This window comes from Acromyrmex echinatior, chromosome 17, assembly GCF_024713525.1.
Source record: "Acromyrmex echinatior isolate Ae372 chromosome 17, ASM2471352v2, whole genome shotgun sequence".
Taxonomy (NCBI): domain Eukaryota; kingdom Metazoa; phylum Arthropoda; class Insecta; order Hymenoptera; family Formicidae; genus Acromyrmex; species Acromyrmex echinatior.
In genome coordinates this window covers 7926881-7951788 of record NC_141868.1, presented here as the reverse complement: position 1 = coordinate 7951788, position 24908 = coordinate 7926881, and the positions used below count along the sequence as shown (strand labels likewise).

Sequence of the window (24908 nt, the reverse complement as noted above, 5' to 3'; positions counted from 1 at the left end):
ATTATCTTCCATTTAAAGCTAGGTCGGAGGTCGGAGTAGTGGAAGTTCTGTCGCCAGGTAACGGACGTGTACACACGAATGAATATACCTGCTTTACGTCAGTACTGTACATTAATTCTTGTAAATAATATTATTAGGATAATTGAGAGTAATATTGAATCAACATGCTGCTAAAATACTTAGGTACCGTCATGCCAGCGCAGGTGAGTAGAATATTGTCATTTTAAATCAAAAGTTTTAAATCTCGAGATCCTGAAGATCGAGTGTCTTCATATTTGTAAAACGGGTTAATATAAAATAATTATATTTGTTTGAAAATTATTAAAAAATTATTTAGGAATAAATATAGGCTTGATTTTAATAAATATATTTTAAAGATTTGTTAGTAACTTTAATGAAAAAATTGAGTGTTAATGAAAAAGTAACTTCTTAAATGGAATAGTTAATTTTGTTTATATTAATTGATGAAATGATTCTTAAAAAATAATTTTTAATATTACATATATATGAAGTTCATAGAGATCATTACATGTATAGATAAAAATATCTATATAATATGTGTTATACCGGATGTCCAGCTAGACTCTAACAATAATTCATAGGAAGGTAGATGGGACTAAACTGAATCGAAAAGTCTGGTATCATTTTTGCAATAGTTAACAAGATTTTAATTACTAAATATCACTGAATATTGGTTTTTAATAATTTTTTATTCAAATAATATCAACTTTACAGAAAAACAGTGAGAGATAAAAATTGTTTACTTCTTATAAAATTCTGAGAATTTTTTCAAAATTTTTTATCAACTTTTCAATACTGCATTTTCTTATTGGCAACTGTTTTTACCAACATGAGAAAATATGATATAAAAAATTCTGAAAAAATTCTCAAGATTTGAATTATTGCTAGAGTCTCGCTGAACACCTATTATATACAAATAAATATATTTAAACAAAATGCTTGTAATAAGAGTTGACTATTTGTATATTTAAATGTTATATGTTAGGAGTTGGAAAATAGGGTGATTAGCATAGCATGGTCGCCAAACAACTTAAAGCTAGCTGTGGCATCTTCGGATCGTTCCATTTACCTTTTTGATGAGAATGGTGTAAAGCGTGATAGATTCTCCACTAAGCCTGTTGATCCCAAGGTATTCTACCTTCTATTTTCCAAAGTTGTCCTTTATTGCTATTTCAGAGATTTAAAAATTTCTGAATTTCTGAAGATTTATAGATATTAATAATACAATATCGCTTTCCTTTATCCATAGTTTGGCAAAAAGAGCTACATAGTGAAGGGAATAGCCTTCTCTCCAGAGTCCACAAAGATTGCAGTTGGTCAAACCGATTGTATTGTATATGTATATAAAATAGGAGAAGATTGGTAGAGTGATTTATATAATTTTCCAAAAAAAAAAATTAATTAAAATGAATTGTTTGCTAATAATAAAAATTATTTTTCAGGGGCGACAAGAAAGTAATTTGCAACAAATTCCGACAAAGTGCCGCGGTGACTTGTCTGATCTGGCCAGTGGATGGTCCAATTATCGTAGGATTAGCGGATGGAAAAGTACGCGCGGCTATGGTCAAGTCACAGAAAGCGCAAACCTTATACACTTCCGACGCTATGACGATAGCTCTGGCTAGCAAGTAAATTAATGCTTAGTATTGGCTACATTTGTAATATTTCAATTATGTACACTAATCTAATCTCTGAATAAGTTTAAGATAATAATAATGTAAAGGCATATGAGAGTATAACATGGTTATACTCTCAAAAAAGAATCGAAACGAAATTTATACTTATTAGTAAGACAAATATAAATACGCTCTATTACGTTATACTCTCATATGCCTTTACATTATTATTGTTAAATTCGAGAGTCACAGAGATATCATTCATTAAATTTCATTCTTTATTTTTTCAGAAATCTTAAAACAAATTTAAAAAGTATAAATATTTGTAATAAATATTTATATTCAGAATATAAGATTTACTTGATATTTTCGCAATGTCTATGGCCGGTATTCATAAGTTAAGTCTTATATTCCGAGAGCGTTTTAAGTTCTGTCACCATATTAGCAACTTAAGACATTACTTAAGACGGTCTTAAAATAAGAATCGACTATGAATACCGGCCTATGAGTCTTAAATTCTTGATATCAGAATATAAGATTTACTTATATTGATCTTTCTCGATTTATAGCGTCCGCGGTAGCGGCTTCCTGTCAGGTCATGCCGACGGCAGCATTATCCGGTACTACATTGTTGAAGACGGAAACGCGGAACCATCGGGACGCGTGTGTGTTCATGGAGTGCCTCCTTATGCTCTGGCGTGGCCACAATCGCATATCTTAGCAGCAGGTTGCGACAAACGGCTGACCATGTACGACCCATACGGCAAGCCGGTCAAGACCTTCGATTTCAGCCGAGATTCCCAAGAGAGGGAGATCACTGTCGCCTGCTGTAGTCCAAGTGGTCAGAGCGTCGCTGTAGGTTCCTGGGACAAGGTGCGCATATTCGATTGGTCGCCACGAAGAAGTATCTGGGAAGAGACCAACGTGCGCGACTTGCCCAATTTCTACACCGTTACGGCGCTCTCCTGGAGACGAGATGGTTCGAAGCTGATAGTTGGCGGATTGTGTGGTAGCGTCGAGCAGTTTGAGACTATTCTGAGGTGGCTGAAACTTGGGATTGTTGGATTCTTTACGTTTAAATATTTTTTAAATTTTGTTCTATTGCATCTTTTTGTCCCTAATGATTACTATATAAAAATCGACATTATCTTGAATAGAATTGTATAATTAATACATAAATCTACCTTGAATGGAATTATATAATTAATGCAAATAAATCTTATTTTATTTTATTTGTAGAATAACTTGTTATTGAAGAGTAGATGATCAATCTGATATCATCAGTGGAGACTATTGAGCGAGATATTTATCGCTATGAATTTCATCTTTCAGACGCACAGTGGTACGCGGTAGTCACGAGGTCGCCTACGTGGGTCCTAGCCAGGTAGTGATCCGGCCTCTGAGCGACTCTTCGCAGCGACCTATCGTCATTAGATCGCAGACGGGTCTGGAGATCGAGGATGTGCGTGTTTTAGGACGCAGAGACAACAACGTGGTGGCTCGGACGGCACGCACTTTATTAATCGGCGATATCGAGCTGGGTTTGATCAGCGAGATCCCATGGGAGGATCGATCTGGCAGCGAGAAATTTTTTTTCGAATATCCGGTTGTATGTCTAATCTTTTGCTCTAGCGAACTGACAATCGTTGAGTACGGTCAAAACGAGGCTCTTGGTTCCGTGAGAACAGAGGCGGTGAATCCGCATGTGGTCAGCGTGCGCGTAAACGAACGATTCTCAGCTGGGGGAGGTGATAATAAGAAGTTGGCCTACTTGCTGGATCCGAGAACTGTTCGCGTGATTGATCTATTATCCGGTGCGACTATCAGCATGATCGTTCACGACGCCCGCATCGATTGGCTGGAACTAAGCGAGGCTGGCCATAAACTGCTATCGCGCGACAAGCGAGGTCGTCTTTGGCTTAGCGATGACGAGGGTGACAAGTAATTTTATGAAGTAGTATGAAGTTATAAAGTTTTTCTTAGATCTTCTTATTTTAATCATTCTTTATTTTACGGCATTGCAGAGTCTTGCTGGTGACAGGGGTATCTTTTGCATCTTGGGTGACTGGTAGCGACGTTGTTGTCGCTCAGACAGGTCAAACCTTGGCCGTTTGGTACAACGTGGACGCACCAGAAGCAATTACGCTCACATCGATCAAGGGCGACGTAGTAGACATTGTCCGAGAAGATAATCGAACGTCCGTGATGGTAGAGGAGCACGGCGGTATCAAAGTGGCACATCTGTTGGACGAAGGACTGATCGAGTTCGGCACTGCGTTGCATGACAGTGACTTTGGAAGAGTCATCCTGTTCCTGGAGAACATGGGCGACGGTCCGCAAGTGGAGACCATGTGGGAGAACGTGGCCAGGAACGCAATGAATGAGAGAAAGCTCGATATAGCTGCCAGATGCTACGCTGCGATGGGCGACGTGGCTTGCGCGAAATTTCTGAAGGAGATCGCCGAGGTTTTTTTCTTTTATAATTTAATACCTCTGTCCCTTTCGAGACACAGTAGTATGTTTTGGGTTTTTTCTTTCATGTTCCAAGATTGGTGAAAAATACGCTAAAGAGACAGGCAATGAACCAATGGCTAATCCAGAATGCTGGGCTCGGCTGGCCGTACTAAATGGTGACCTGAAAACCGCTGAAGCGATCTATTTGGAGCAGAATGAATTAGACAAAGCATTGGATATGTATCAGCGTTACTGGCGCTGGGAAGATGCTTTAAATTTGGCTGAAAGTCGAAACTGGAGTGGTTTATCAGAATTGCGGGACCGTCACTTAGCTTGGTTGCTGGATACTGGCCAAGCGGCTCGCGCGGCCTCCATCATAGAAACCACGAATCCTAAAAGAGCTGTCAAGCTTTATCTGGAAGCTCGTCGTCCTGGACGAGCCGCCAGATTGATACTTGCCGACAATGAGTTGCTGGAGGATGAAAGAATCGTCGAAGAAGTAATTAGTGGCCTCAAGGCCACTGACCTTACTGAACTCGCTGGAGAACTGTTGGAAAAGACTGGCGTCGGTTCCGAAGCAATCAAATGTTATTCCCAAGCCGGTGTCTTTGCCAGAGCTCTCGACTTAGCACGCAAAATCGACCCCACTTTGGTGGTCGAACTGGAAAGGGATTGGGGAAAACATTTGTCAGAGAATGGTCATTATGACGCCGCTATCAATCACTTCATCGAGGCAGGCGAGACGGTACTAGCGTTGAAGGCCGCTATTAATGCGCGACAGTGGAGAAAAGCTTTACAAATTATTCAGGTGCAGTAGTGATCATTTTAATTTCTTACATGATCATTCGATAAAATTTATGCGGGTATCCAAACTTCCATGAGTCCATACACTACTGTTTATGGACTCATGAAAGTTTGGACACCCGCATAAATTTTATCAAATGATCATGTAAGAAATTAAAATGATCATTCGATAAAATTTACATGGGTGTCCGAACTTCTATGAGCGCGTAGTGTATGTTTTATATCTTATTTATATCTACTTCTATGCTATCTTCATTTTTATTAGATTTTTTTACTATATTCTTTTCTCACATTTTTTTAGGTGATTGAAGACGATGATCCGGAGATTCGTCAACAATGCGAAAAACTGGGCGAATACTTCTCATCAATAGGCGAACGGAGCTTAGCGGAGAGTCTCTTCATTCGTGCCGAAAATGCTCAACGCGCCGTGGAGATTCACATCCAATCTGGTGACTGGATGCGTGCGCACCAGGTAGCTCAAGAACACATGAAGAGCGAAGAGGCCAACCAAGTGCTGGCGAAGCACGCCGAGAGTCTGCAGCAGAATGGCGAGCTCCGTCACGCCGAGTCTCTTTACGTCGCGATCGGTGATCATGACGCGGCAATTGCTATGTATCGCAAAGCAGGAAATCGCAGTGATATGGTCAGATTGGTCGCACAGCACCGACCAGATCTACTTCAGACTACTCATCAGCATCTGGCAAGAGAGTTAGACGCAGCCAGCAAGCCGAGAGAAGCTGAAGAGCACTTCTTAGGTCAGTTTTAAAGAATTGAACCAACCATAATTCTAATAAGAAAGTAATGTTTTCTTCAATGAATGAATTTGATTCCACATAAAAATTGCTGTAATCATCCGACTATACAACTCTATAATATTTTTCTGTTATTGTACAAACTTAATCAATATCGGAGGCATAAAAAAATTAAAATATTTAATTTATAATTTACTTAGTTTATGTATAAATATAAATTGTATCTTAGGTGCCGGTGACTGGCGCGGAGCGGTTACAGCTTACAGATCTGCAAACATGTGGGAGGATGCGCTGAGAGTCGCCAAGAAAGCTTCGGGAGAAAAGGCAGCACAGCAGGTTAAAATTTAGTTCTTAGTTTCTCTCTCACGAACCTAAGTATATAAATCAATATATTAAAAAATGTTGCAATAGTTGCAAAACTTTTTCTGCACAGCCATTTATTTCTCTTTGTTAAGACGGAGCTTGATCTCCTTTTTTTTAGGTTGCTTTGATGTGGGCTCGAACGTTGGCTCCAGAATTAGGTGCGAGACTCTTGATGCGACTCGGTTACTTGGAATCTTGCCTACAATTGGCATGTGAGGCTAATTTGTTTGATTGGGCTCTGGAGATCGCCAAGTATAGCACTGTGGATCAAAAGAAAGAGGTTCACTACCGTTACGCAATGGCGTTAGAAGACGAGGGTCGTTTTGTCGAGGCCGAGAAGGAATTCGTGCAGGCCGGCAAAACTATGGAGGCAGTACAGATGTACATCCATACCCGCGATTGGGAGTCTGCCGAAGACGTCGCACGATCACACAGTCAGGAAGCAGTGGCGCAGGTCTTGATCGCCCGAGCCGCCGAGGCTGCCGAAGGGCAAGACTATGCTACAGCAGAGGCTCTTCTTCTAAGGGCTCACAAGCCAGAAATAATAATAGAGCATTATAAGGTTGGTCTCTCTCTCCCGGATTCTCGTGAGAAGTTCAAAAAATTCTATAATCCAGAGATTAATAATTATGTTGATGCTTATATACGAAGTATAAGTATCTAATAAGTATCTCTGCTTCTTCTATTTAATATCTAATTGCATTGAAATCTTTATTTCAGACGGCCGGAATGTGGTCCGAGGCACTGCGAGTGTGTCGAGAATATTTGCCCAGTCAGGAAGCAGCACTGCGTAGAGAGTTAGGTCAGAGAAGTGCAGGATTGGATGGAGCAAATGCATTGGAAGAAGCTCGGAAGTGGCTTAATCTCGGGGAAGTACGACCTGCTTTGGACACCTTGATTCTGAATCCGCAGGCGCCGAGATCATATCTCATCCGTGCGGCTGACATCCTTTTACATCAGGCGGATCCCGAAACGGCGGCGGAAATCGGCGGTAATCTGGGTGAACGTTTGTTTTCCGTTGGTGAACACGCGCTCGCCGCTCAGGTAGTTTTTTCCATCTTTAACAACGATTCAATTATTTATTAAAGAGCTGAGCTTGATCGGAACAAGTTACTGATGTTTGATTGGAATATTTTAGTCCAGCTCTTCCTTACTCTCTGATTTCTTCTGATTACTTGTTCCTTTCTCTCTTTCGATAAAAAAAATTCAGCTTTTTGAATGATGTAAAATTAGCTCAATCAATATTTTAAATTAACGAAATTTTGGGAAAATGGCATCATGAAGCTTCCAGAAAAATGGAGAAAGGTGATAGAGCAGAGTGGCTCGTATATACTTCAGTAAATTATATTGTTTATAATTAAGTAAAAAGAAATGAAAAGGACTTTTAGGACAATTTAATGTCTCTAATTTATGACGACTCATATCGTTATAGGTGTTTCTTCAAGCAGATCGATTAAAGGACGCAGTGAGTTCATTAGTGACTGTTGGCGAATGGGATCGCGCGCGACGAATTGTCCGTGAGCTCGCTCCTGATCTCGAGCCATACCTAGAAGAAAAATATCAGGACGCTATGGCGAACGAAGGCGAAATAGAACGGCTGGCGGAAGTGGACAGTAATGCCGCCCTCGAGGTAATGGCACGCAAAGGTCAATGGAGTCAACTGTTCGATGTCGCGAGCTCGCAAAGTTCGGAGGTGCTGCATAAATTTATGGCACGACGTGCCGCACAGTTGCTAAAGAACGACGCCGCGCCGCAGGCACTGCAGCTTTACGCACAATATGGCGCACCCGCGATTTCGCAGAATTTTAATCTGTATCTGCAATTGGCAGAGAGCATTCTGAATGCAGCGCAGCAAGATTACAGGTACAATATCTTGTGATCCCTTGTGATGTGGAGTGATATCTTGTGATGTGGAGAAAATTTTTCTTGGAAATTTTCATATAATTTTTTAGGATCTTTATGTAAATTTCAAAATGATTATTATGAATTTTGATTACGTTTGTCTCATACTTTTGATTTTTACATTTCTTCATGTTATTCGCGATTAACCAATTCCAGATACTTGGCTCAACTCCGTGACGTTCTACACAGTCTCTACCGCTCATCACCGTCCTCCGACAAATTCGAGCATCTTCTGAAAGCCGCTCATTTCTCAGCGGTGAAGCACGGTTGCCATTCGTTTCCGGCGCTTTCTGGCGTTGTGGTCAAGACGTCGGTTAGTCTCTTGCGATACACCGACATTCTTCACGCCGATAAATACTACTACGAAGCCGGTATGGCAACCCGCACCGCTGGTCTTTTGAGCGAAGCCTTCGTCTTTCTCAATCATTTTCTCGATCTGGAGGAGTGCATCGAGGAGGAAGGTGACGGCAACGTTCTAGATGCGGACGATCTACGTGTCACTGACTTTCCCATAGAAGTTCCACTTCCGGAAAAACTCGGAATCGCAATGGATCAACGAGAAGAAGCGAGAGAGTGGGTATTAGCAGTATCTATGGATCAAAAGATCGAGCAAGGTCTACCGGTCGATCAGAGAGGTGTTTACGTCGGCTCCCTGACGTCCCCGACAAACTCCGGTGCGCCTCTTCAGCAATGCGTAATCACGGGATATCCAATGCGCGGTCCGGTTGTCAGATTCGAAGAGACCAACCGTGTAGCTGATCGCGACGACTGGACCAAGTTGATCAACACAGCCAGACAGGCACCACCGGATTCGCCGCTAAACGACATTTTAGTATTTCTTCAGGATTGGTGCGGCACAGCGCCTAAGTACTCGTTTTAGAAACAAAAGTTTTAATAGAGAGTTAATGAAAATAAAAAATAATATGAAAAATAAAGAAAATTTAAAATAACTTGCAGATTTGTAGATAAGTTAAAATAAATGTAATAATAAGTATGTTAATATATACAAATAATATCTATATGCGTCTACATTCTTAATTCTTTGAGGATAAGAGCTTTCTGTAATAAAGAAATTTAAACTTCGAATTTAAAAAAAATAATAAAACCGTGAAACTCGGTTTTAGGAGGATTGTTGAGTTTGAATGTCTGAAAATGAATAATAAAGGAAGCTCTTAATATCACAGGATTCATAATCAGAATCAGTTTAAAAGTCAATTTGAAAATCAATACTAACTGCTTGCGTAGCACTGATAAGTTTCAAATTAAATGAAATTAGCAATTTGTTATTTTTCGCAATTAAAAATTTCCTCTAAATCAAGTTTTATGATATAATTAGATTATTTTTTATTTCGTCTACTATATTAGATTCATCATTTTTAATTTTTGACAGATTCAGATAAAGCATTATAATAAATTATTCCGTAGGCTAAGTTTTATGAAAATCGAACCAGCAGTTTATAAAATAAAAGAGAGTATAACTCCCAAATGAAGTCGCCCGTTTTTGCAAAAGATTAATTAGAGGCATGTAATGACATTATGGGCAATGTATTTCATTTAGTCGAATTAGTTTCGAATTAGTTTAGTTTGATTTAAATCTTCAGAAAGAGATTTATTCAGAAAGAGATATTCCTCATGAGATTTAATTATTTATAATATTTATTTATTATTTTCTGCTTCAAATATGTCTTCGAAAAGGAAAAAATTGCGACAGAACAGTGTTAATTCGTCAAATTATTTCCCATTAATGTTTCTTTCAGCCAGATACTACGTTCGTCCTGCAGGATAACTCATGAAGGGATTTGAGAGGATGGGCAACCGCAGATGATAATTAACCGCTTAGCAAATATGCTCGGCTTTAGCGCATTCCATAAGCCAAAAAGCCACCCGTGGAATTTGGTGGTTCAAAGTAACGCAAATACACGCACACACGACGCGCGCATCATATTGACTCGAAATCATGAACGAGCTTAATACATGCCGCAAGAGACGCGCCATATTGTTAATGTTTAATGTCCAACAGCGACAGTCGCAGCAAGAGCGCATTGCTTGCATTATGTCATTTAAAATAATCCTTATTATATTAATAAAATCAAAATTTTAATCTACCTATTTTATTAATAGATAACCATTTTATTAATAAAAAGAGATAAACGTTGAAAAACATAAGAATATCACAAAAAAGTATTATTACTTATATTATTATAAAAATTAAGAAAACTAATGTAAAAATATTTATTTTTTACGTAACAAATGTTAATAAACTTTTACTTATCGTTATTTTCGCAACGTCTCATTTTGTATAATTAAGCAATGAATTAAAAATCAAATTGAATAATTAAGCAAAACTATGAAAAGTTAGAGAGTTAAGTAATAAAAATTGTAAAGCTATAAAAAAAATTTCACAGACCTCGAGAATTAAACAAATACAACATGAATATTCTACGAGCAAATTTTCGTTAATGTATTATATTTTCTACCTTATAAAACGAGAGCAAAGAAATCTGCTCGAACAAAGTCAGATAAAATAAAAAGGGGGAGATACATGTATATACAACGCATCTTGCGGCTACGTTAATTCCCGCGTGGTCGACACCTTCGATTTTCCGATAATTACCGCATAATGGCGCCTATACAACTTTCAGACGCTTTAAGCGGTCTGAAAAGGCACCGTGGGGAGAAAAAAAGGGAGCAATGAGAAAACGCAGTGTGCCCGTCCAGACCAACCCCGATCCTTGCTTGAGAACTCATGAAAGCGTTCGTTGATCACTGCCATTAAACGCTCTGCGATTAATTTAAATAAATGCGCCGCCGTTATGAGAGGGGAACACTTACCTGTGAGGGATGGTGGATATTCAAATGCGGACCTCTTCGCTGAAAAGTCGCCGAGGACTAATCTTCTGACGGATCGCGGGATTCCCTCCTAAAATATTCCTACAAAGAACTAGAAGGGATGGGGGTGACTTAATTCCGGGATTATGTACCGGAGTCTTGCCGATGGAAGTTTATACCAGAGTGACTTGGAAAATATCGAATGTTTAAAGTTGTTTCAGTCTTGTCTGCAGTAACTTAATTTCATCTACAAGATCAAATAAAAGTTTTAAAAGTATGAGATTACGTGAAATTATCACACTGATAAATTATCGGTATATATATATATATCGATGTAAACCTGATCATAAAGAGCTCAGAATACATCGAAGGATAAAGATAAAAAAGGAAGAGAAGGGAACGAAACAAGTTGACAACATACGTTAAAAAATTGGTGTATATAATAACAATAATATATATAATATATATATAACGTATATACGCATGTTTACATGATTCTTATTACAACAGCTTCATTTTAGTCTAGCCTAACCCAAACCGCTGGAATTAGATTCGAGCAGTCGTTTATATTATAATATATTATTCATAATATATTAACATCTCTCGTCTTCCTCGCGACTTCCTTGAATTATTAACTACCGCGTTTTAAATTACAAAAAGTGGTTGCCCTAAAACCCACCTAAAACCTTTCGCTCCGAATTGGACGTCTTCTTTTCGTTTCGCGCCTAAGTTACGCTGGAATATATTATTTTAATATGCTCTAAATCTATATATCTATGTATATACCTTTAAAATGCAATATTGAAAAACGTTTAAAAAACGCGTGTTCAAAATGACGTGTATTGCACACAAAAAATCCAAATCTATCAAATTCTTGAACATTAACCCTTTCAGTACCAAATATCAAGTTTACATATATAAGTAGAATATTAAATATAATACATTGATAGAGTGGTAAATGTATAGAAGTTCCAACGATGTCTCTTCACTCGTCTCTCAACTCGTCGTACGAGTTGTCGGAAGAGCTCTCTAGTTTTCGCTGTTAAAAGACTTCAGAACAAAAATGGAGCAAATCCGTAATTTGTAAGGCCTACTTCAAGTTCAACTTTATGTGAAACTACAAACAACGGACTTGATCCACTTTCACTGTACGAGCTTTTCATTCGACACTATAGAACTGTGTTAACGCGCAGTTAACATTAGAAAAACTCGTTTCGCAGTAAAGGTGGCTGTTCTCTTATTTAACATCGTATTAATGCTGTTTTCATGCCGATCTTTTATTTAACAGCGCAGAACTGACATAGTTATATGGTGCTAACCCTTCGTTTGCTACAGAATTGCGTCAACACTTCGTTTAACGCCACCGGAAACCTGCGAGCTATCTCTTGCGACGTCGCTCCACATGGTATCCTAAACGGGTCCAATCTCGGGAGGAAAATTGTAAAAAAAAGCGCAGATGCAATATGGTGCGTAGATACGGAAAGGGTTAGCGTATTTTAATTCTTGAGAGGAATATTCACGGATAGATAATCATGTGGCAGTCGATTCTTGTCTCGCGTGAAAAGCTGCGCGACGAAGGAACTTGTTCAATAAGAGAGACACACCCGTCCCCGCATCATGAGATCACTACTGGATCGCGAGATGTGCACGATCTAGAGAAAGATCTTGTCTCATGACAGCGCTGGCGCCGAACGATCGTTAGTCTTCGTCTTTCGCAGCTTCACAGTCGCGAATATGTTAGTCCTGAAAGGCGTTAATTGCAATTAATCGGGATGCGCGTCCGTAATTATTGGACGATCACAAATACGATCACAAGCTGAAACTTTGGAATTTTCTGAGAAATTTTAGAGAGAGTGGGCTTCTTTCTTCGAAAGTACACAATAAAGACTTTTTATTAGCACCCAATTGACTATTTTTTTAAATATTATTTGTCGTTACACTGTAAACAAATTATACGTAAAATTGCAATGGGACCCATTATTAAAGGTGTATTTTTGCACGTATTATTTATTTTAGATACTTTCTTTACAGTGTAAAACGAGCAAATTTGATTGAAATTGATTAATCTGACGATGACTATTAATGACAAAAGAAAATACTAAATTTTAATAAATATTTGTTTGAATAGTTCTAAAGTAAATATTTACTAATTGTAAACATAATTTGATACAAAAATCATTAATTTAATTTAACTATCCTTTTTTATTGAGTACATATTTATTTGTTATAAGTAAATGATTATTTAATATATCATTCAAAGAAATATATATTAAGATCTAATAAATTTTTTTCAATGTAGGTCTCTCGAAATTTGCAAAGTCACAAATATTGATAAACAGATACATCTGTCTTCTATATTTGTTCTTCAACAGTTATGCAAGTAACATTCATTGAAGGCTTAAATTTTAAATTCATATGCAAAAAATACGTGCAACTTTAAACAATTGGCAGTACGATCGAAGCGGCTGATAAAACTAGAAAATGGCAAGAGTTTGAAACAATTGCGAATAATTAATATCTAGCAAATGACTTGCACTATGCCAGCGATAACCAAAGGAAGTTAACGCGTGCAATAGTGACAAACAACAACAGTCACGACAGCGATGTATCATCCAGCAAAGTCGCTCTTTCGAAGACATAAGTCGTCTAGAAGTCATCGCAAAAATGTATCGAGCGTCTTCTTCGACGATGCTGCAAGCTCCTACAACATCAACAGCCAATCGTTGAAGACAAAACAAAGCATTAGGAAAGAATTAGCTAATGCAAATACATCACAATGAGATGTTGAATCAATCATTCAGGAAGTTGTTCATAAATAGATAGCCACGAAAAAGTTCACAATAAACAAGATTGGAAAAATTTAGGAAAGGTAGAACTAATAATGAAGATGATAACTGCAAGCTCGGTGTTCGTTCACTGATTCAAATTTGAATCAGTTAGCTCGCATATTATTAGTACACCTAAACTAAGGAAAAATAAAATCGCATACAGTGGAAGTCTCTTCATCTTCTTCATTGTTTAGCGGAGCAACATATGATTGTTTTATCTTCATAAGATAAATTTTCTTCTTAAATATCAACTCTTCTTTTCGCTTGCCTTTGCTATGTTTCGTTCGATGTCTTTAGAAATAAGATACTTCTGCTTAAAAAATACATTAACTCTTCATCTTTTTAAATTAAACGTACTTTCAGTTTTAGAATTTTCTTCATAACGTTCTCTCTTTTTATTGCTGCTTCTGCTTTTTCTTTTTATTGACGGACGCGTCCATGCCCCACAGATCGTACCAGGGCCCACAATTATTTCTATCTCGATCAGACTCCCTTCTCAGCTTGGTCCTCGGTAGCAACGTCTTTTCCGGTATGCTCTGGTCCTTCACGACGATGCAGCTGTACGTAGATTCCTCATCAGATGCTTCAGTCTCGCTGAAGTTCAGTGTCGCGTCTTCCTCGTCATAGTTTCTTCTACTGCGCGCCATCCCGTGCCGTTTGTTCTCGTTGTTCTCCTTCAACTCGGCCACGATCATATTCCGTTTCGCCTCGAGACTACGTCTTCGCTCTTTCTCAATGATCGCCTTCCGCGACACGTTTCCGATAAAATACGTGCGCTCCTCTTGTGGCTGATGCTGCATTCTATATTCTGATCTTTCCGTGATCTTGGACCGTTCCGCCGGCGTCGGAAAGTCCTCGAAGTAATCCGTCTTGTCGGGCACATGGCTTCTCTCGGCCGGTTTGGGCTCCTCGTGCCGGTGCTCGTTCGTGATGGTACCCTCGCTGTTGCCTAGACTCGAATTCGGACTACCGCCTTCAGAGTTCCTCTGCCGCTCTTCGTTCTCAGCCGTCTTGTCCTCCTTTCGAATCATCTTCGGGATGTCCACGAGCGAGCGATGCTGCCAGAGCGCCATACCCTCCAGCACCTCCGAGTCTCTGCGGAATTTCCAAAAAGACTTGGTCCGCTTCACGAGCTTAGGGCTCTTCGACTCGTCGAAAGCTCTTTCGGTTTGCACCAGGTGACCCATGGCAGCCGCCTGTCGCGGTAGTACAGATTTCCGTTCGACTTTCAGCGTGTTGTTATTGGTATCTCCGTTACTTCGTTCATTGATCCTTGATACGTTCTGCTTCTGAAGATCTGAACCGTGTAAACCCGCATGGTAACCATGTCTTTCGATTGCCTTTGTTCTCTCCAACTTGGTCTCGAAATTCGATTCATATCCGCGATCCCTCTCGAGCGAACTTATCCCATATCGGCCAGTTTCTCCATAAATCGCCTCCTCCTTATCGGAATATCTACGCTCTCGGTAGGGGCCCATCGAAGGCCGTTCCGGAGCCTCTTGCGACGGTGGTCGCGGCCGCTCAAATCGTCGGCTGGACAGTCGCTCGATCGTCCTGTTGCGATTCTTCTCGAACGTACGTTCGTAACCCATCACCTCTTTTCGCTGGTCCACATACCCGCGATCTTGCTCGTTCTTGGAACGAGTGCGAGCTCGCTCGTATGATTGCGTGTCCTCGCGGGTCCGTTGGAAACTCTGTTTATCTTCTCTCGGACGATCAAAAGCCTTGTCCTCCCTCGAGCGCTCAAAGCCTTGTTTATCCTCTCTTGTACGCTCCAAGTTTTGCTTCTCCTCCCTCGAGCGCTCGAAGCTCTGCTTGTCGTCTCTCGTGCGATCGAAATTCGTCTTGTCCTCGCGGGAACTCCGCTCGAGCGAATGCTTATCGTCCCGCGCACGTTTGTCATCTCGTAAACGCATCTTATCGTCGCGGCGAGCCTGCTCCAAGTTCTTTTGACCGCTGTCTCGAGCGCGTTCCAAGCTCTTGTACTCCATAACGAGCCTCTCGCGACGGTCCCGCGAGAGAGCCATTTCGCGAGTCTCTCTCTCAAGGCTCTTGTATTCGGCCGCAGTAGATCTCTCGCGGCGATCGAGGAACTTGGGCGGGCTGTGTTCGCGCGCGTACTTCTGCGCAGTCTGCTCGAGCTTCTGCGCTATATGCTCGACCTTGCGACCCGGCTCCGGTATAGTGATGGTACTCTCGTCATCAGAATTCGACGACGAGCTCGTAGACTTGGCGTATTTCTCTGCTTCGAAACTGCCGCCTCCTCTTCGCTCCTGTTGAGCCTCCTGATTGTCCGCATAATACTTATTGTTGCTACGGTATTCAGCGACAAAATCTTCCTCGTCTTCCTCGAGCTCGTCTTCCTCGGTCTCCACCTGCGTCCGCTTGTCGACACGCCGCTGATCACCACGTCGAGTTGCAGCGGGGGCATTTCGCTCGTCCGTCATCTTGGTGCGCTGATTCGGGTTGGGACGTTCGTTCAGTGCCTGTGCAGCTTTCTTGTTCTTCCTCTTCTTCGTCATATCACCATTCTCCAACGTGAACTCGCCGTTCTCCATCTCGAAGTACTTCTTCGAATCCTCCTCGCTCACCTGGTTGGCCTTAGATTCAGCCCAGAGGTCCATCGCTGTGCGATACAGCTGCCAAGACTTCTCATCCCGTGGAATTGTTTTCCAGGAGTCATTCTCCCAGTCCTTTGATCGCTTTTCGTCCTTCGAGGAAGGACGGTCTTCTCCACTTCGCGGTTTGCGGCGCCGTCTGCATGCGCGGCGCGGTCAATAAAAAAGAGAAAAAGAAACCGGGGCGCGGAAATAAGGGATTAGAAAAGGGGAGGTTGTTGGAGATGCGGACCACCACCATGGCGGTTTATTTCCAGCGACCACGATAGCGCATGCGGTATCTACAAGAAGGAGAGACAATTTCGAAGAAACAGAGACAACTAATTTTCCAAGTGAAAGATGAGCAGCCGGAAAAAAGTTGAGTCCATAAAAAAATAAAAATAATCTGTTTACAGTTATTTTGAAACAAAGTATTATCAAGGGTATTAAGTAAATTAATTAATTTTAATTTCTTTTTTTTTTTTTTAATAAAAGGCGAGAAAATGTAGCGATAGGTAGATGATAGAGAATGTAATATGAAAAAATTAATTATTTGCTATTCATGCAACATTAAAACAATAAGAGATCGTACAATAAATATATACATAACAATCATAATTAAGTCTTGAGCAAATATATAACAAAGAATTCATTTGTTTAAATTGAGAATGGAGGAAAAGTTAAAAAGACTGATAATATCATATAACTATTATAGAATATTTAAACTTAAAAATAATAAAAAATAATACTTGTACCTACAACATTAAAACCAATTTATCGTAAATTTTGCAAAAAATTTCTGTTAAGATTTTTTTGGAAAATGATCGTACTAATAACTACACAAACCAAATAAACATTATACACAATATCTAAACACATTTCGACTTGTATCGTAAATAATATCATATCGCACAATCAGCAGTCATTCACGCAATAATTTACAAGCAAGAAAGTAGACTCTATTCAAGATCGGTATTGACTGTAACAATTCGATCTCGCTTTATCTGAAATTAATCACAGTTTTTCCCACGTCGGAGATGTATGTGAATGTAAAACGCGTGTGGCTATAGCATCCATCACCGCTCGAATTTTTATTCCTCACAATAGCGTCGCGGACCAATCAAATTGAGTGCCGAGGGTAGAGACGGCGAAAGAGGGGTGAAAATCGCACTAATTACAGGGAGGCAGTAGATAGCAGAATAGTGGAGTTACAATGATACAAAGCTTCAATCACGCTGAATAGGGTAAAGCGGGAGTGCGCTTATCGGCTAGTTATCAAGGCGTGATGTTCATGGAGTAAAGGTATCAAAGGGTCCAAAGTACCAAGTAATAAGTGATTTGCCTGGTATTGAACGTCTGTGGATGAATAATGGTAGTCTACATATAACTGATGTAAACCAAGGGTCAAAACCGATTCAATTATGCTGAGGTCAGTATCCGATGTTGCACAGACACGCTAGGAAGATCATTATTACGCTTATATTGTTACGAATAAATGAAGAGATCATTTACTGTTTATGTCATCGAGATTTAAATTCAGCAAAATTTCATCGGCTCGATAAAAACATGTAAATCGTGTATGTAAGCTACATAAATTCTTTTTTGGTTGAAACGATTCGGATTTCAAGTTACGAAAAACAAGGCTCCTTTTCCACTGGATAGATTACTTGAATTTATAATTTACAAGGAATAAATAAAATAATGTGAATACCTGAGAAATATACTACTATTTATTTTATTAATAAGAAATTGGCTATTATTTTTTTTTTAATACAGATTCTATCTAATTGTTGGAATAATGTAAACGTGCTTTAATGGAGCAATTGCTACAATGCAATATTATACCGTTCTTCTAACAGAAGATCTTCTAATTGCTTAAAAGATATTGGAGAAGGAAGTCTATTTTTCCCAGTTATTCGAAACTAAAATGATATTTAAATCAGGCGATTGTATTGGCCAGGAAAGACGAAGTTGAAGTTTTAGAGAATAAAGGATAATTCTAGAAATTAGAATTGAAAGAAAATTCCTCCTCCAATGTCATTTATATAAATAATTAAAAACTATTCTACTAAAAGAATAGTACAACATCCCATTGATATTCAAGCTATTAAATGATTATTCTAACAAGGATAGAATGTACATTAAAAGCAGATGATAATACGAACTTCTTATTATAAAACAAGTAAAATAAATAAGGTACTCGTATCATTTTCTCTATCCCCTGTATTTATCTACAACTCCCACGTTACCATATAGGATAGATATTATCATGGTCCCATAATCGATTGTTTCAGCACTGTTTTCAAACAGGATCAGTAGAATTATGCTTTTCCTCATGCGTGCACGTAATCTCGTTTTCCCTTTACATAATTTATGTAGCTTGCGGTTTACACGAGGAAGTCTAACTAACTCTCTACGCCAAAGAGCAGGGATGACTTTGCATCCTGGGGCGTAGATTTTGGACTTACCTTAGCGCCTCGTCGTCACTGTAATCGACGTCGGGCTGCACCGGCGGCTCGTTAGAGAAGCCGCTGTCGTTGCTACTATGGAGGGACGTCATCGCCGGAGGTGGCACCGGAGGTACGGGCGGCTGAACCCTTCGCCCTCCGGCTAGCACCGCGGGCAACGTGCCCGATGGACGGATCTGAAAGGCAGACGAAACGATTCCCTTCGCGTCTCACCCACTTCGCATCCCAATCAATCTTGGGGTTGCGACGTGTACACGTAAGGGTGTACTACGGTAAAGTTTACTAGGAGTTTGCCCAGACTAGAGCTTTGAGGAAAGAAAATCGGGAAAGGATATCGGGAGGACAAAAACAAACTTGAAATATTATTAATTTTTCACGATACGCTGCTATGTGACCCCATAGAGCACAGATCTTTTCAGCAATATTGATCACATTTTATCCGAAAGACATCCTTAAAACATTCAAAGAACAAAGGGATACTCTCTGAAGAGTCTTAGGACGTCCCTTGGAGATTTATGCTGTATGGGGACAACATTTAGAAAAGTTTTATACGACAGACGCGAACAACGTTGCAATTGAATAACAGATTGAGACACGAACTAAATAACAAGCTGCAAATAACCGGAAGCGTTTGCTGTTACATTGATTTACAGCCTCACCGATTTTGATTGACGTGCGGTCGGAGTCGCCAAGACGCTCGCGGTGTTAGTTGGCGTGCCGGCGTTGCTACTGCTGTTGTTGTTGGCATTGGTGTTGTTGTTAGCGGAGCTGCTACCAGCACCGGGAGTTCCACCGGATGATTCGTCGATACTGGCCGGCGTGACCGGCGGTCGAGAGGGCGGCGGCTTACACGGCGGTATGGCTTGCGGTTCTGGAGTCCTACCGTGGCTCGCTCCGTGACTTGGCGATCTTCGCATAATTGGATAACACAATGTACGCGGAAACCCGGGGAGTTAATATGGAAGATTTTCGAAAATCAACCGAGTAAGTAACAAGTTTAAACCAATGATATAAAACACTGTACCTCAAATAATCTATCAGCCCCGTTCTGGACGACGTTGCGCAAAGAAAATAAATTATTGTAGTAAACTTTGAAAAAAAATATATATATATTACATATATAAAAAGAGACAAATCATTGAAAATTATTGATAAATATGTTAATTGATATTGGACGGAAAATAATGAAGATATCGATAATGAGATTCACATCTGATATATAATATATATATCTGTGACAATGTATTGAATTTCAAAAGTTTTCTTTATTAATTACCTCAAATGCATGCAAGATTTCAAAGCGGAATGTTTGAAGGGTTAATAATAAGCGACCATAAGTGCGAAATTTCAGTGCTACCCTACTCGAGGTCGAGCAGACTTACTTACCCCAAAGTGTCGTCGATTATAATTTCAGTGTACGCCAAGGGAAACCATCCCGAGCTTTGAGTGCGCAGATTTTCACCAAATTGCCATCCCTTTTGACGGTCGCCTGACAAAAAAAGAATGGGAAATATGTAAATCTGCAAAATTCGCTTATACGCTTCGGTCTCATTAACATTTTCGCAATGAGGGTTCTTTTTAATTTTAAACATTAAAAAAACCGAGAAAAAAGCAAATAACTAATTTATCTTTATTTCGTTACGACTAAATATCTTCCGTGTATGCAAAATACCATTGATATTAGCTCGAAATTACAGTTAATTACAATTCTATTAATTATTCTACGCTAAATATTAATAACTAAATATTGACCGAAATAGATAATCTTACTTTGATATTGTTAATATTTCAATTAATGTACAGTTAATGGCTATTAGTGTGTGGCAATAATGAAACAGTTCTCTGAAAGAAAAACTGTGTATGTATATGAAAAATTAAAGTTATATTTTTAAAGTACGTTATATACAACGTACGTTAAAATGGCGTCTAATCATCATTATTATTGATTGTAATTATCAAGACATGTTTTCTGAGATTTTAAGCAAAAATTTTGGATAAAAACTTTTAAATCTTTCGAATGCGTTAAGAAAATCGCTTTTGAAATTGTTTCGTTTCAAGTTTTATCTTTGAATAATACATTTAAGTGTTACTAATACAATTTTTATTGCTTAATTTCCAGGTGTCTTGATAACTTACAAAAATCATTTGTTTCAATTATCATTTCTTTTAATAATACAGTAAATATTTATTTACTGTAAGTAAATGTTTACATACATTAGTACCATTCAAAGAAATATGTATTAAGATTTAGTAATTTTTTTCACTGTTGCCTTAATTCAACGTCCTCTTTTGAATAGACCAGCGAAGTTAAGTAATATACTCAGCAGTTCTCTTCTTTCAGAGAACTGCTGATGCCATTCTTGACTGTAGATAGCAAACTTTCGTTTTAAGCAGCACATTTCCCTTGATACCCCGAAAAAATTAAGAAACATATTTATGCTGTTGCTGGCGCGATCGTTGACCTACGTGCCCCGCCAGCACTCGGTTCATTACGTGCGACAGCTGCTATCCTATAAGTGCCATAGTTCTGGGACACCATGTGTACCGTATCGATAGACGTTGCGAGATCAGACTTACCCATCAGCGCGATGAGATCGCCCTCCAAAAAGCTCAGCTGATTCTCCCCCGAGCTGAGATAGGCGAAGAGAGCCCTGGCGAGAGGAGCATCACTCCAACCCCCGGCACCAATTCCGGTGCCACCCGCGCTGCTGCGAGACGTCGGGGGTGCCATGGATCGGGGTCGGGGTGGAGTTTCTGGAACCTCTGGAAACCAGAAGCGCTGTAACTGACCGAGAATGGAGTAGAGGGGACGGTCGAGGGAATGAGGATGAGCTCGGGATAATGCGGGAGGAGGGAGGGTAATTTCGGGGGCAATTAGGTCAGCGTACGATAGCAACGATCGAGGTGAATGCCGGAAAGAGAATGGATACCAAGTCCTGAAGGGATATCGAGGGTAGGAGGAAGGTACAAAATTGGAGGAAGACACGCGAGAATTGTTCAGAAATATCAGCGGTGTGCATTATTAATGCGTGGCCATTCCTACGTCGTGGTAAATTAATTTGAATTCGCGCGAATGTACGTGGCACTAAATGCAAAGCAACGACGTTGATTCCCGACGTTGAATTATCCGTGGAGGCACGTGAGATTAATTAAGGCTTTAACTCATCGTTGCGATAAACGCGACGGAATATTTATACTCCTCGCGTTTATTTATAATGCATTTTTATAATTACCTGACTGTTTATTTTGCTCTACGTGACGTGATATCACCAAGAAAGTTAAAGAGCCCAGGGACATCACCCGCTGTAAAAGCAGCGCGTAGAGTATAAAAGCAGGGAACGTGGAATAGGGGCTTATTTTAATGAAACACTGCAATTTGGTGGCAATTGGAGTTGCTGCAGTTGCTGCTAAACGTGTAACAAACAATGGACTCGGTACGACAATGCGTAAGCATTTCTTTTTGTTACGTCTAAAAATTCGAGAGCTTTATTAAAAGAGTGTCTCATAAGCTAAAAGTGTTTAAATTTCTAAGTTTTTTACATGCTCGCTATATTAATGTAATCAGCATAAACAATATGCTGATTAATTGCAATTTCTAATTTGTTTATTGCTATGGAGAGACTTTATTTGTCGTATAAAAACATGGAACATATCAAGGATTGAGAATTAGTTTTCTCGTTGCGAAAAATAATGTTTATTTTAAATACTCTCTAATATTTATTCCACATAATAATTTAATGATTCAAGATTTAATTTTGTTCTTTATTATCCAATGATGTTATTTTATTTTATTTTCTACATGCTACTGTAGAATAAAAATATAAACTTTTCTTACTATATTTTCATTAGTTTACACAAACAAATTTTCATTTATTGTATTATTTATTACTATTTTTCTCTCTCCCAAATTTGTCTGGTATTTCATATTGCATGCTATCTTTTAAACCTCCATTTTCATACTTATTACTTTTCAGTTAATACTGACTTTAGCGACTTTCATTTATTGGATGTAGTTAACATATTCCTTAAGAATTTTGCATAAATTAAAGTCTTCATATGCATTTATATTAGAGTAATGTTAATTTAAAAACCGGTATTCCATATTCCCTGCTTTTACCCTATAATGACGAACATGATGGAACAGCGTGACACGCGACACCGCGACGCGATGAAATACAGTCTAGGGTCGTGTTGCACAAACGTAAAACATATTCCGTTTTTATTGCGTGCGAGACCCTATTCCAGAGAGAGAGAGAGAAGAGCTTCGGGTTTCGACGCGAGTCGACCGAATCTGATCACGGATGAAATTTATACGACCGGCACGACAGGTCTCGCGAAAAGCGAGTGGAAACGTCAACACGAATGGCTCCATTTCGCCGATTTTTCTCGATTGTCTCTGACCAGTTGACAGTCTGTTGCTCGCTGTTGTTGCATCGTAGCACGCACGGCACACAATAAACGAGCGATCCAAAGATAAATCATCCTGATTCGTAAGTCCATAATTTACGTTTATATATATTTTAATTGAAATAGAGGAAAATTATTTCACGATTCAGGGTTTAAACAGGGTTGTCACAAATTCCTCATTCTAAAATTCCATAAATTTTCCCTGATTTCCAAATAAAATTTCATGATTTTCCTTGAATGCTTTTAGTAATATTTTGAATTTTTTTGTATTTTTGTCTTCATGTGGAAATCATTAAATATTTTATTCAAAGTACAATTTAATACAAAATAGCAGTGCAAATTACTAGAGAGAAGGTGATATTATGGCATCCCAGTTACATTTTATAATAATTTTGTTAATAATCAATATTTAAGTTTGAAACTTAATAATTACATTTCGTTAAAATATTGTTGAATCGATTCTGGACTCAAAGTTTCGAAATATTTATTACTTAGGATATTATTAATAAAAATGTGATAACATTACATGACTCAAAGAAAAAATGGGTGGCCTTCCATAAAAATAGTCTTAAAATATTAGTTTTGTTTAGAAAACAGTATTTAATTACAAAATTAACAAAAACGTAAAACATTTTTAAATATATGCAAATGATATATGCAATATATATATATATATATATATTATACAATACATTCACATAACTTCTGCATATAAGCTGCTCAGTATTAAAAATCTCAGTATTAAAAATAGTAATATAAACTATAGATTAACAGTAGAGCTACAATCGGTTATCAAATAAATATTTTGATATGAGAACTTCAAAAAAGAAGTCGTGAGTAATCAATACCCATAAAGGGTCACATTAACAAAATGCCATGTTATTGTTTAAATTTGCATAACTCAAAATATATACAATCAAATGAAATGTTAAATAGCAAATAATATATATGTATTCAAAAATATATATATATTCATGTGATAATACGCTCAAATTTAAGAAAAGTAAGGAAGTAGATGGAATTAAATATTAAAATGTACCTCAGAAACGTTTCGAAATATTTGAAAGTAAAAATGCGTTATAATAAATGCTGAGTATTGAGAATATTATAGTATATTATATTATATTATACATTGTGGTATAACGGCAAGCTACTGAATAAATAATTCCATAAGTAATCATTAGGATTCGCTATGTAATAGCGAAGATATTAAGGGAGGTCACAATATATACATTGGCCTTCCCCCCCTCCCCATAATACCACCTTCTTCTTTATTAATATTGCTGACACTATTTACATATTTATTTATTAAGTTAATATTGTAAAATTGCAGATGTGATATACATGTTAAATTTCTTTAAAGAAAAGAATAAGAATTTTAATTTTTCGGAAAATTTTGCAAAATTCCCTGAGTTTTCTCTAATTTCCCTAAACATTTTCAATTCTTTTCAAGACCTGTCTCTGATTTTCCTGATTTCCGATTTTGTGGCAAGCATATATATTTAAACATAATCTCAAATTAAGTCTGATTTATGTTTAATAATATCGTATTCCGCTAATTTTGTTGATTAAATCTGCAACTATCTAAAAGCATATTTGCATTATAATAACATGCAATATGTAATAGTTTAATTGTTCCACGTGCAATTACTGAATTATTTGGCCGGGTATATGCAGTTTAGTTTAGTCCAATTCAGTTTAGTCCAGCGCAGTTGCAAATTAGTTTAGTTGAGAGTTCAGTTAATTTTATTCTACGAGTGTAAGGACGGTTGATAGGGAAACGGCAAATTTTCGGAACAAGTGCATGGCTATACCCGCGAAAAATCGATATCATAGTCGCAGAAAAAAAAAAGAGAAACAGCAGGAC

The 24908-nt window shown here is 38.5% G+C and overlaps 2 protein-coding genes across 4 annotated transcripts in view; one reads left to right on the top strand and one right to left on the bottom strand.

The window, feature by feature from the left end:
• Nucleotides 1–35: 35 nt before the first annotated feature.
• Oseg2 (intraflagellar transport protein Oseg2) lies at nt 36–8931 on the top strand. Its single transcript, XM_011067834.2, has 14 exons — nt 36–203; nt 1007–1150; nt 1271–1383; nt 1464–1649; nt 2207–2677; nt 2970–3578; nt 3662–4103; nt 4186–4899; nt 5197–5650; nt 5877–5983; nt 6129–6572; nt 6731–7054; nt 7443–7873; nt 8069–8931. Exons 1-14 carry the CDS (start codon nt 165–167, stop codon nt 8790–8792), a joined length of 5202 nt encoding a protein of 1733 aa, XP_011066136.2. The 5' UTR covers nt 36–164; the 3' UTR covers nt 8793–8931.
• A 2228-nt stretch (nt 8932–11159) lies between these two features.
• Nucleotides 11160–24908, bottom strand: part of IRSp53 (Insulin receptor substrate 53 kDa) — a 128216-nt gene continuing 114467 nt past the window's right edge. For 2 of the 3 annotated variants that reach the window (XM_011067830.2, XM_011067832.2), the window contains 6 exons: nt 21212–21397; nt 20021–20123; nt 19659–19682; nt 19294–19543; nt 18635–18810; nt 11160–16326 (listed from right to left, as the gene is read on the bottom strand). In XM_011067830.2, the coding sequence (XP_011066132.2) occupies nt 13965–16326; nt 18635–18810; nt 19294–19543; nt 19659–19682; nt 20021–20123; nt 21212–21397 (3101 nt within the window). In that variant the 3' untranslated portion in view covers nt 11160–13964. The remainder of the gene's footprint in view (nt 16327–18634; nt 18811–19293; nt 19544–19658; nt 19683–20020; nt 20124–21211; nt 21398–24908) is intronic. The other variant, XM_011067833.2, reaches the window with a different exon arrangement.